A 13,024-nucleotide genomic window follows, 5' to 3' on the forward strand; every position below is an offset into this window, starting at 1 on the left:
AAAGAATCGAAAGCAAAATCAGGATTGAGTTGAGCACATACGTGAGCTAAAATGGCTGATTCGTCGAATTGACGAAGATACTGTTCAGGATTGGAGAAAACGAGACGCGATAGAGAAGGATCATCGTCAACGAGTTCTGCGAATCTAAAGATATTGTGTGTGTGAGGTGAAAAACGAATCATGGAGAGATTAAAAGGGAGGGATGGAGAAGTGAAAGCGTACTCGATGAAGAGAGGGTAGTGAAGTTTTGGATCGGGAGATAGAGAGATGTCGCGGAGCTGATCCGAATAGTGCTTCACTAGAAACTCAGTCATTGACTCTATTTGCTCCGCCGTCTGTGTCGGCGATTCCATTCCCACCTTTGACGAGTGCGCCGGCGAAAGACAAAAGGTCAATTAGGTTGATTTTGGCGGGAACTTAATACGCCGTGTAAAGGGATAAAGGAAAGGGTTACATTAATTATCATAATTTTTCCATTAACGTATAAATTGGGTTTTGAAAGTTATTATTAAGAAAGAAAAAATTAATAAATTGGATTTTTATTCAGATTCTTGCAATCTTTGTACGCTGATGGAACCTCTGTACTTTATTCTAAATAAATTACTTTTGCTGAAAAAAAAATAGTTACTAATAAGAATTTTGATACGTTATTAATATAAAATTTTGACATGTATAAAATTTAATATTTAAAAAGAGCGTTTTGAGATTATGAAAAAAAAAAGAATTGTTTAAACAATATAAATAATATAAAAAATAATTATAAAAAATTATAAAAATTAAACAGTTTTAAAAAAAAATTATAAGGAGATTATATTTCATAAAATTTGAAATTATAATATTATTGATTTATTTTTAATTTTAAGTTATTAATTTAACAAAAAAAAATGGAATAGTGATTAAGGAAAATGTATAGTTAATAAGCAATTCTAAAAAAATATAAATACTCACTTCTGTATAAACATAGATCGTCTCACATTTTTCATCTAATAAAATAATCTATATATAATAATAATCCGAATAAATGCGACCTAAAGTTCTGTTTTTTCAATCATACATATTGGATATTTTCCGAAAAGTCATGATGGTTCATTACAATGGTTACTTATGAAAAGTTACAACGGTTCACTGTAGAGTTGTCTTTATTCGAACATTCGTATGTTTTGAAATCTATATATATTTGTCTGTTTGAACTGTTTTCATTTTTTTGCTATGACACAAAATAATATAAATTTTCATTCTCAACAGTTTTTACAGCTTTCTAAATTATTATTCTCTATCATTCATTCTTTTAAAAGAAAGAAATCCCACCAATTCTTGATTTCACAAAAGATTTTTGGAATAATGAATATAATTTACAACTTTTAGTTAATTTTAAATATAAAAATTTAATAAAAATACCTATGTTTTTTTTCAACAGTTAGATGGATTATATAGTGTGTTTTTGAATTTGACATTTTGAATACGGTAATAAAGATGTCTTCTATTTGAAAGCAGTTTATATGGATTATTAGTTATAATCAATTGCAATCTGTTGCGATTTTTCGTAGTACCTTCTCGTAAATTTTTTGTTTTTATTTGTTTTTTTTTAAATCAAACGGTTGTATGTGTACATTATAGAGTTGTGTCATTTCACTATATCTATATATACATTTTTGGAGACATTTAGCAAATAAATCCTAAAGTTGGAACTTATTTACAATCATGCCATTAACATTAATTTTACAATTATTTTTTATTTTAAATAATATCAAATTTGGAATCTAACTTAAGAAGATTTTCTCCTAATCAAATTTCCAAAAATATCATACCAACACCCATTAGCATTAAATATAAAATATTTAATTAATCTATTCTCTAAAAAACTGTTCATAATAACTTATCTTCATGTGTTTGAAAGCCAAGTGATTAAATTGCTGATAATAACTTTAATTTTAAAAAATATTTGGGGTCTGAACTTACACAAATTGTTATAAAAAAAAAAGGGCAATTGTCATGGATACCATCATTTTTAGTTTTTGGGTCAAAAATACCACAAGGCCCAATAATTTCCATTTCTAACATTTATAATAAAAAACATCTGACGAAAATACCCTCACATTTCTCAAACCCTCATTTGCGTTTCCTCTCTCTCGAGAGAGACAAAAAGTTCTGATCATCGGACTCTTGTCGCCTCGCCGGTATAAATCGCCGGCAAATCTCGCCGGGTTCTCATCGGATTCTCGTCGTCTCTCCTTTTCGGGAATACTTTCCTTCGACTCGCCGTTTCGGGAATCGCAACGCCTTAATCAACAAACTTGCGACGCCTCCAAGAGATCTGATTCAACAAACTTGACTCTATTCGTTTCGTCTCGTCAAGGCTGTAGTTAAAGGTAGCCACCATTCTCTCGGATTTCGTTTTAGGATTATTTTTCTTGACTTGATGTGTGTGTCTAATTTTGATTTTGTTAAACCCTAAATCAATTCGATGCAAAATTAAGTAAGATTCTTGTGGGTTTCAATTAAATTCTTGTTTTTTTTTGTGGATTTCATGAAACAATATCTTGGAATTGTTGTGGGTTGTAGATTATTTCAGTTTTTAGGTTTCATTGCTTTTATGATTTTGATTTTGTTATTCTCGGTTCGAAAATGATAGACCATTTTTTAGTGTGTTATGATTTTGAGTGTGTTATTCAGGAAGGATTAAATAAAAATAAGGGAGTAAAATAGATAATTCATGATGGATTACACTTATATGATTTTGAGTATGTATTCACCTAAACAAATTTGGTGAAAAAGTCAGTAGATTCTTATGATTTTCTAGTAAGAAAATATTCTAAATTGTGGGTTACAATGTTGATGATAGTCATGGCTAAGAGCGGGTTGATGTAACAAAGGGGATGATAGTTTTGTTGAATACAATGGCGATGCTAGAGTCTGATGCTAGTTTTTTTAAATCCATGAAAGCATCTATATAATTTAGGATCACTTTCCTTCTCTTACCCTTCTTTTATTTGTTGCAGAATATGGGTGTGTGTGTGATATTAAATTCCTTAAATCCAGTAAAAACCTAAACAAATTGGCTTTCGTTCTGTTCGTTAAACAATGGGAATAATAGAGTTGGGTTTTATTTAGTTGTCACTCTTTGACTAGCTACTATGAATTTCTATTTTTTTGTGTAATTTTGTGTGTGATTATGATGGCTTTCCTGACACGTTCTGTGTTTTATGCAGGTTATGGGTGATTCTTTCCCTACAGATATCAAGCTTCCTGAACTTTGTTTCAACATAGGAGAGGAACCGAGATCAGAGGTGAAGATAAATCAGTTTCCAAACTACGATAGCATCACAAAAGTGCAAAGCATCCTTTCAATTGCAAAGTATGAGAGGATCAAGAATTCCTTCCTAGGACCTATGTTGAAGGTTATCAACAGAGGACTGATGATGTCAAGGAATATGGTGCACTGTTTTTTGAGCAGGAGTTTAAAAGTATCAAAGAAAAATGAACTATGGCTGCATTTTGGAGGACAACCTATGAGATTCTCAATAAGAGAATTTCATATGGTCACTGGATTGACATGCAGTGAATGGGGAGGTGATGAAGATCAACGGCAGAATCGTTATAACTGGGCTAACACTGAAGATGCTCACACATATGAAGATGTTTTGGATATTCTACGAGAAACTGATCCAGAGGCAGCAGATGATAGGTACTCTCTTGCGATGCTAATCCTTATTGAATGCATCTTTCTGCAGAGGTACAAAGGTAACAAGCTTCCCGCAAAAAACCTTAAGAGAGCTCAGCATCTGGATGTCTTGGCTAATTATCCGTGGGGGAAAGATGCATATAATATTATGATTACATCAATAAAGAAGAATGTCCCTTCAAATCTGAAGAAGCATAAATATGACTTACATGGATATCCATTGGCATTGCACCTTTGGATCCTTGAATCAGTTCCTATGTTGAAGTCATCTTTCAGCACATTGAGTGTGATTGGGCGACCAACAGCATATTTGTGTAAAAAATACACACATACAGTTAATCCATTGATTGCTCAAGTGGAGAACATTGAAGCATCAAACCATGTAAGTTATATTATCTTTAATTTCAAGAAGGACTAATACTAATTTAGGACTGTCTCACTAAACAGAAATTGTTTTTGTACAGCTTAAGGTTATTCACATATTACCATCAATACCGGATGATGCAGAAGATACAGTCTTCTTGGAAGACACTCTTGACCAAGATTTGAATTTGTTGGTAGACGTGTTGAACAATGGCTACAAACTGACATTTCAAGACTGGCAAAACAAAGCACTAGATTTTGGGGAAGTGATGGAAGACATTGCCATCAGATCATATCAATTTCATAACAAGCAGACCCTAAAGCCTCCTTCGTCTGGAGTTTCACTAATGGAGAGACTAGACCAACTGTGCAACATTGTTACAGATGGATTCAAATATATCAATTTCAGGTTGTCGAAAATAGAAGAGAGTCTGGGAAGATATAAACCTACCAGTACAGACGATCAGGTAAAGCATTTTTTTTTTCAACTTCCAGCTTCCTCTTTAAGAAATTTTTTCCATGCATGTAACTGCTAACCGTTTTCATTTTGTGTTGTAGGATCTACACCAAGATAGTAGAATGCCTCCATTTACAAACCCTCCATTCCCCAGTTCTCCAATTACAAACCCTCCATTCCCCAGTTCTCCATGCGCTGAACAAAATTCAGAGCATGTGACTCAGGTTTCTGACTATCAGATTTCTAAAGAGGTAAATAATTGGTTTCTTACTTGTAAATTGAATTTTAGGAAAAGTAGTCTTAATTATGTACTAATGCTTCCTAAAAACATTTTGCATTTGCAGAGTGGTGATGGGATCCGTCCTACTAACAGTTCTCCAATTGCAAACCCTCCATCCCCAGTTCTCCATGCGCTGAACAAAATACAGAGCATGTGACTCAAGTTTCTTACTTGTATTTTCAATATTAGCGAAAATATTCTTAATTATGCACTAAAGCTTCCTAAAAATTATTTATATTTGCAGTGTGATGATGGGATACGTCCATCTAACAGGTCTCCCACTGTATAAAAAACAGTGCATGTGGCTCAGATTTCTGAGACTCAGATTTTTGAGGAGGTAAGAATTGGTTTTGTACTTTTATTTTGAATGTTAGGGAAAGTATTCTTAATCAATGTACTAAAAGCTTCTAATGTTTTTTTCAGCTACAATTGTTGCAAGAAGTTGAAGTTAGGTATGAGAACAAATGGAGTAAAGGAAGAGTGCAAGCAATTCTTGAAACAGGAATCATTGTTTTGATGGACAAATCAAAGAAACAAGATTTTTTTGGAAAAGAACAAATACGGTTCTACCATAGAGAGAAGGAAGGTGAACCAAATCCAGAAGTTTTAACTGTTGAGGTGAATGAAATGATACTTAGAACTTTTTAAAAATATTCTAACACATTATATTGACAAATAAAATAATTCATCTCCAGTTCTTTACTCCAACCGAAACCCAAACGGAGGAGTTAACTGAAAAGCTCAATTTAACAAATGAGGAAATGACCCAAACTGAGGAGATGACTCAGAAGCTCGATTCAGCTGTTGATGTAAGATTTATTAAACAACTTTTTCCAGTTATTTAATTTTATAGGAAAGTATTCTTAAGCTAATAAAGGTTCCTAAAACGTTTTTTGCTTGTAGGGTGATGAAGAGAACCTTCCTCAGGAAGGTGATGACGAAGAAGATGAAAATCAAAGTAATCATGCGGATGAAGGTGAGAATCTAAATGCTGGTCTTGATAAAGAAGAAGATGAATAACAAAGTCATCGTGTACCAGAAGGAGAAAGCCCAAATGATGGTGATGATGAAAAAGAAGACAAACAGAATCCACAAGAGAAGGTATAACATGACAATGAATTTTAATAAGGCAAACATAATCATCAACACCATCTGTTTTTAACTTTCTCATATGTGTTTATGTTACAAAAGGACATCAAAGATAAATCATGTGACGAGGGACCATCATTCGATCTTAAGTGTTTTAATTCACCTGAGGTATGTCAATTTAATTCACTTTTTGTTTTTGTTTGTATATATCATTGTTGATTTTTGTAAAAAGTACAAAGAAGACATTCATAAATATGTTTCTTCGTTACATCTTGATTTCAGGAAAAAAAGTGAAAGATGGATAAGAAAAATAATATTGTTATTCCAAGAAAGAAGCAAAGAGTTGATGGTGATGGTGAGAAGCAAGAAGTTGATAGTGATGGTGAGAAGCATGTTCCAAGGAGAAGCAACCGACTCACAACTCCATCATTTTCAACCATTACTCCATATAAAGCACCAAGAAACCCTGCCACATCTGCTATTCACCCAAAGTTCAACCCTTTTCTATCTCCAACTTTCCATGACATTGAAGAATTAAATTCTTGGAAGAGCTCAAATATCAGACCAGGGTTAGTGTGATGTTTTAACAATTCTCGTCAAATTTTAAAAGTAAATTTTTAACCAAGTATAAGAGGATGTTTTTTGATAATATCAGGGTGATAACGGATACAGAACCATTAACCTCACATTGGTTAAATTTTCTGGGGAGACCAGATACGAATTTGCAAGAAACGGTACTGCTCACAAATTTTGTTTCGGTTTCTTTTGTGTTGGCTGGACTCATGAATGCTATCCTAAAAGTCTTTTTCTTATTTTAATTGTAGCATATTGATGCAGCTCTGGAATTACTTTGGTTAAGAAGAGACCAGGATCCCATTTATTTCTATAACAAGAGACTTCTGAAAACAACCTTTGTGAGGCCAGACTACTTTTCAAAATTGAAAGCTGCATACTTCAATTTCAAGAAGGATAACTTTAAATCACAGTATGTGTTTCCAGAAGAAGTCACTGATATTGTGAGTGGGAAGTTGCCTTCTGTTTGTCTGTCTACTAAGAAGTGGAAGGATCTCGATAGAGTTTATGGTATTGCCTATAACTCTACATACAAACAGTACATTGGTATGGAAATAAGCTTCAAGTTCAGGAAGATTACTTTTTTTTTATTATCGAACTAATGAGAGTAAAGGAGACTTGGTGAAATCTCATGTTATACCATTTGCAAGTAAGAACTTATTTGATTATGATGTGATTCTTATGTTGAAGATATATATCTGATAATTATTTGTGTGTATTGCAGAGATGATACTTTATCCTTAGGCACTGAAAGAAACAGAGAAAAAGTTGATGTGACTCCATTTAAAGTCTTGGGCCCTAAAAGGTTCTTACGTCGCATTAAGATTGATGCACACTGTGGATTATTCATTCTTAAAATGGTGGAATGTCACTCAATGGGCGTCGAAGAGATGATGAGTAGCCTTCAAGAAGAGCTTTCAGAAGATATAAGAGCCAAGTTATGCTTTGATATCTACCATGATATCATACTTAAGAAGATTGAGATTTTTAGAGGTTGATTTTTGTTATCAGATTGTAGACTCTTCTATGAATTTATAAATTTACAATAGATTTATTGGAATCATATGTTGTGTGTTTTGGGATTATGATTTAAATGTTAAAGATACTTAATTAATGGTGTGTTTTGTGAAACTTTTATAATTTTGAATGATATTTGTATAGATTAGGTAAAGGATGAAAGTTATTTAGGAAGGATTTAGGTAAAATCAAGATGGCATTCCTCAAAAAATAGAAAAAATCAAGATGGCATTTCTCATATGCGCATCTTGGGAGCTCGGACCCTCGAGGACGAGGATTTTCAAGTGGGAGAGTAACCAGTAGGCCAAAGCCTGTTATTCGAGAAATAGATATAAACATAATAATATATACTTAAATATTTATGAAGGGATTACAAAAAATCAGGATGGCATTCCTAAAAATGCGAGGATGGAACCCAAGGGGTTCGAACCCTCGAAGTGGAGGACTTTCAAGTGGGAGAGTAAACAGTAGGTCAAAGCCTGTTATTCGAATATTGTTTCATAACATTAGTAAATATCATTAAATATTTATGAAGGGTATACAAAAAATCAGGATGGCATTCCTAAAAATGTGAGGACGGAACCCAGGGGGTACGAACCCTCGAAGTGGAGGACTTTCAAGTGGGAGAGTAACCAGTAGGCCAAAGCCTGTTATTCGAATATTGTTTCATAACATTAGTTAATATCATTAAATATTTATGAAGGGTTTACAAAAAATCAGGATGGCATTCCTAAAAATGCGAGGATGGAATCCAGGGTGTTCGAACCCTCGAAGTGGAGGATTTTCAAGTGGGAGAGTAACCAGTAGGCCAAAGCCTGTTATTCGAATATTGTTTCATAACATTAGTTAATATCATTAAATATTTATGAAGAGATTAGAAAAAATCAAGAAGGCATTTCTCATATATACATCTTGGGGGCTCGAACCCTCGGAGACGAGGAATTTCATGTAGGAGAGTAACCAGTTGGCCAAAGCCTGTTATTCGAGAAATAGATATATATACATAATAATATATCCTTAAATATTCAGGAAGGGTTTACAAAAAAATCAGGATGGCATTCCTCAAATGCGCATCTAGGAGGTTCGAACCCGTGACTTTGTTAATTTACAAGTGGGAGAGTAACCATTAAGCCATAGCCTATTATTCAAGAAATAATTAAAAACTTTCACATATAAATAGAAATAATAACTATTTATTTTAGGAAGGATATTTTGTTATTTAGGATAGCATTTCTTAATAGTATAAAGATATGTAATGTATGAAATAATGATGCAGAAATGCATTCCCAAACTATAAAAACACAACAATGTGCATATAAGAAACTGAAAGCATTCATAAATAACAACATAAAGGTAACACAAATTGCATCTGCTAAGAAACTTAATTATATTTAGGAAGGATTTTCTGAAATACAAGATGATATTCCTTTACTTGATATAAAAAGATGTTGTCTTAATGTTTCTTAGAATAGAATGACTACCCAATCAAATGAATACTATTAATTCAAATTAAAGAATAGATTACTGTATAGTATGAAACACATCATCCTTGTTGTGTCATCCTCTACCACACCTACAACAAAAAAATGAAAAAAGTTAAAATACATATCCCAAAAATGTCACAGATTCAACATATAACTTTGTTGTAACTAATCATATGGGAAGTCGGCATGCACTCTTATTGTGTCCTGATGTGCCACATCTACTGCACTTGTGACTCTGAGACTTGGAACCTGGCACCCCAAATTCTCCAACAGATCGCTTTCTTTTTTTTGGTGGTCTCCCACTGTTTGGCTTACTAAATGGAGGTGCACAAAAGAATTCTTCTATAACATCAGGGAAAGTCCAATCATTTATATCTCCATTCGGGTGTATGCTTTCAGCATATACTTTAGCCCATGTCTCAGTCAAATAGCAAACATGAACAAACTGGTTTTCATCCCTATTTGAACGCTTCGCAGCAGCAATGGCGTGAATGCACGGAATTTTGTCGATGTCAAAAACACAGCAACTGCAATGCATGTTCTTCAAGTGAACAATAAACTTGTTAATGTTGTCCTTCACCTCAAACTCGTCTTCATCAACTTGGAAAACGTCAAGTTTCATTGCATCTGAGAACCTTAATACCAACTTCTTCACCACTTGCGGCGTGACAAGCTTGTCATGTTTAGCAGCCTTTTCACGTCTCTCACGAAACCACGAAGTCAAAGTTAACCTGATTGTCTCCAGAAGAGAAAGAACTGGCAACTCTCGTGGTTCTTTCAACATCGAATTAAATGACTCTGCAATGTTTGTTGTCATAATATTGTAACGATTTGAAGGAGCATAGGAACGAGCCCACTTTCTGAAATCAGCTTTTTGTAAATACTCAGCCAACTTAGGATTTGCATCTTGAATCTGGATGAATATTTTAGCAAACTCTTCACGAGTATGAGCGATGACTGCAGATTCAACAAGTGACAAATAAGATTGACCCTTGAAACTTACTTTGATGTTGTTTCCAAGGTGGTATTTGCAGATTTTGTGATGTGATGTTGGATACAATTCTGTAAGTGCTTTTGCAATGGACGATGCACGATCAGAGACAAACACAAAATCTGGTGCATCAGGTATGATAGTACGAAGACACCTAAAAAAACAATTCCAAGATTTATCATTTTCTGAATCAACAATAGCAAAGCCTATCGGGTATAGGTGATGATCTCCATCTTGTGTTGTAGCTACTAATAAAGTTCCCTTAAATTTCCCCTTCAAGAATGTGCCATCTACTGCAATCACTCTTTCAGCAAATCAAAACCTCTTATCGATGGACCGAATGCAATGAACACATATTTGAATTTAGTACCAGAATCCCTCTCAAGATAAACAACTGATCCTGGATTTCTTTCTTTAGCCATGAACAACCATTTTGCTATGTTGTGGTAAATGTCCTCAGGAGTTCCTCTAACCAAAATCTGAGCTGCCTCTTTTGCCCTCCAAGCTTTTTTGTATTTTATATGAACACCATGATCTAATCTAACTCTCTCAATTATCTGTTTTGGCTTGAGTCCAGCCTTCTTTTCTGCAAAATGACTGCAGATAAAAGAACCAAGAAGTTTTGCAGTGGCTTGCCAGTGGTTTGCATTCATGTAAGTTGTATCACAATTGTGTTCTCCCATATACTTAATCACTACAAGGAAATAAGATGACTTGAGCTTTGTTGCAGGCATCTTCCAGTTGTAACTAGGATCAACACATCCCAATATCAATCTCGTTCTGTCTGACCACAAGATTTGAACTCAAACTTGAACTCAAGTGCAAACAGCCGCATCTTCATCATCAACTCTGCTTTGTTTTTGAAATATTTCCCCACATGTATATAATCAGACGCTTTAGTGTGATGTGAAAAACTTATAGGAATACCATCATAAATCACTTTTTCAGCAATTGAACAGGTATCAATATGTGATTCAGAAACTGTGGCGCCACTTCCACTTGGTTCATGAAACTCCTACAAACATAAGCACATTTTAAATGTAACAATTAGGGAATGCCTTCATTTCTGATAAAGACGTTAGGATGACTTTCCTGACATAAAGATATCAGACTTCATTTCACCATATCCTTCTTAATGAACAAAGAAAGATTATAACTAGATATATGACTTTATTATATATACTCACATCAATCACCTATTACAAAAAGCACTTATGTATTCTATGATTTGTAAGACATTGTATTTTGAGTAAAAAAATAGAGCATAGTTTACCTTGGTTAGATAACGAACTGATGAAACAGATATATCGCTATTCGAAAACTGAAAACCTTGAATGCATCGGGTGTTCTCTAAAGTAGTTGACTGAGTATTACTTTCAACATTGCCAGATTCAATAGGCAGCTACATTAAAAGAAAAAAACAACATCAAATATAGGAAAGACATACTACTGTAGTAAGAAAACTACAGTTTATTCACTTATTGTTACACATAAACGATTCAACTCAGGGTCATCTTGAAACTTCCTGATAAACATTTGTATTTGACGATCATTTCGCAAATACATTGGTAGAGAGTCTTCTACCATCAGATTGATACTTGAAGAAAGCCTATAGCTAAGTTTGATATCATTCACTAAACAATCAAGTCCATAATCTTCAATTAACATCTCAGCTAAAACCTTATAAGAAATATTCTCATCTACTTCAGTAAGAGATCATCCTTTTTTAGAATCAATTGAAAAATCCTAGACTCCTCTATCGTTTTGTTTCCACTCCCCACAAACTGAATATAACTCAATCATAGCCACTAATCAAGTTAGAGATCACCTTGCGATCGAGGCTAGATCTCGATCTGAATCGAGAGGAACCACTACCAAATTGAACTTGAGAATTGAGAGGAACCACAATCAAATTGAGCAGGATCGATCACTAAGCTGACATCAGAGCTAGCCAAAGTTGACAGATATCGCCGGAAATGATGGAACACAACGACGGAGCTAATCGGCGGAAGATATCATCGGGAAAATTTCGAAGAAGATCGAATCGAAGAAGAAATAATAACTGAAGTCTTAACCCAATTTGGGCTTATAAAATGTGAGGGTAAAATAGTCATTATGTTTATTAATGAATGGTATAACTGGAAAAATAAGGAATGTGTGGTATTTGAGGAAGAAAAACTATTTGGGTGGAATTTTAGGGCATTTCTCAAAAAAAAATTACTTTCAGTAGCTAATATATTAATATATAGATTTTCGATCCATACTAATAAGAAACAATTGATATAAATCAAACTTTACAAAAAAAACACTCCACCATTTTAATCGACTTGCACAACTATAAATACAAAAGTGTTAAATGATATAGAGATAAAACAACCAAAATTACAAATTAATTATAGTATACTTATATAAAAAATAGAATATATCATGTAATACTATTATCTCTACATTGTAAATGAAAAAGAAAAATCACAAAAAATATATTTGTTGACTAAATTAAATTTAATGAATAATAAGGATATTTTAACTTGTATATAATAAACCACTACATGTAGACAATATAAATTATACACTATATAATGTATTGATGTAAAACTATAGTAGATTAAAAATAAAAAATACATATTATATACATAGATAGTTAATATAATAAATAAATTTTCTTTTGCATTTTTTTAAAAAAATATAGTCCCGCGTTGTACCCCGGTTGAATATCTAATTTTATTTATATTTTGTCATCACAACTTTCGTTCTAATAGGTGTATGGCGTCATTGACGTGTGTCTATTTTAATAGTCATGTCTTCTGAACTCTCTTTATATTTTTCTCTTCATCAGTAACCAACAAGTTTGTTGAAACAAATTTTTCACTTTATGTTGAATCTAAAATTGAATATTAATATCTAATATTCAACGTTATTCTATAATTTAACTAAAATTTAAGAAATGATTATAGCAATAGAGAAAATTAATACAACTTAATATAGAATTTACAGTTGGGTCTATTTATCGTAACTTTCGTTAAAAACTTTTTTAATATTTAAAATTTATTTTATCATGTTTTTGAAAGTTGTGTATTTTAATTTCAAT

General features: G+C 33.0%; 3 protein-coding genes and 1 long non-coding RNA gene across 4 annotated transcripts in view; 2 read left to right on the forward strand and 2 right to left on the reverse strand.

The window, feature by feature from the left end:
- Window positions 1–401, reverse strand: part of LOC104793587 (probable DNA helicase MCM9) — a 5,697-nt gene extending 5,296 nt beyond the window's left edge. The window contains exons 1-2 of the mRNA XM_010519982.2: window positions 223–401; window positions 4–144 (exon numbers count right to left, since the gene is read on the reverse strand). Of these exons, the coding sequence (XP_010518284.1) occupies window positions 4–144; window positions 223–353 (272 nt within the window). The 5' untranslated portion in view covers window positions 354–401. The remainder of the gene's footprint in view (window positions 1–3; window positions 145–222) is intronic.
- LOC104793594 lies at window positions 5,699–6,193 on the forward strand. The gene is made up of 3 exons (XR_002037482.1): window positions 5,699–5,883; window positions 5,974–6,039; window positions 6,154–6,193. It is a non-coding gene; the product is annotated as an uncharacterized LOC104793594 (long non-coding RNA).
- LOC109127739 lies at window positions 6,218–7,084 on the forward strand. Its single transcript, XM_019233277.1, has 4 exons — window positions 6,218–6,226; window positions 6,262–6,440; window positions 6,527–6,605; window positions 6,696–7,084. Exons 1-4 carry the CDS (start codon window positions 6,218–6,220, stop codon window positions 7,044–7,046), a joined length of 618 nt encoding a protein of 205 aa, XP_019088822.1. The 3' UTR covers window positions 7,047–7,084.
- LOC104709329 lies at window positions 9,115–11,472 on the reverse strand. Its single transcript, XM_010425964.1, has 5 exons — window positions 11,425–11,472; window positions 11,210–11,338; window positions 10,864–10,951; window positions 10,240–10,720; window positions 9,115–10,090 (listed from the first exon to the last, which is right to left on the reverse strand). Exons 1-5 carry the CDS (start codon window positions 11,470–11,472, stop codon window positions 9,115–9,117), a joined length of 1,722 nt encoding a protein of 573 aa, XP_010424266.1.

Source organism: Camelina sativa, chromosome 1 (genome assembly GCF_000633955.1).
Source record: "Camelina sativa cultivar DH55 chromosome 1, Cs, whole genome shotgun sequence".
Classification (NCBI taxonomy): domain Eukaryota; kingdom Viridiplantae; phylum Streptophyta; class Magnoliopsida; order Brassicales; family Brassicaceae; genus Camelina; species Camelina sativa.

Coding starts and splice junctions, on each gene's coding strand:
- LOC109127739 (XM_019233277.1), top strand. Junction 6,441..6,526: donor AGCTCAAATATCAGACCAGG/GTTAGTGTGATG, acceptor TGATAATATCAG/GGTGATAACGGATACAGAAC. Junction 6,606..6,695: donor ATACGAATTTGCAAGAAACG/GTACTGCTCACA, acceptor TTTTAATTGTAG/CATATTGATGCAGCTCTGGA.
- LOC104709329 (XM_010425964.1), bottom strand. CDS start 11,472: ATGTTTATCAGGAAGTTTCAAGATGACCCTGAGTTGAATCGTTTATGT. Junction 11,339..11,424: donor CTGAGTTGAATCGTTTATGT/GTAACAATAAGT, acceptor CTTTTAATGTAG/CTGCCTATTGAATCTGGCAA. Junction 10,721..10,863: donor TGAAAAAGTGATTTATGATG/GTATTCCTATAA, acceptor TCTTGTGGTCAG/ACAGAACGAGATTGATATTG.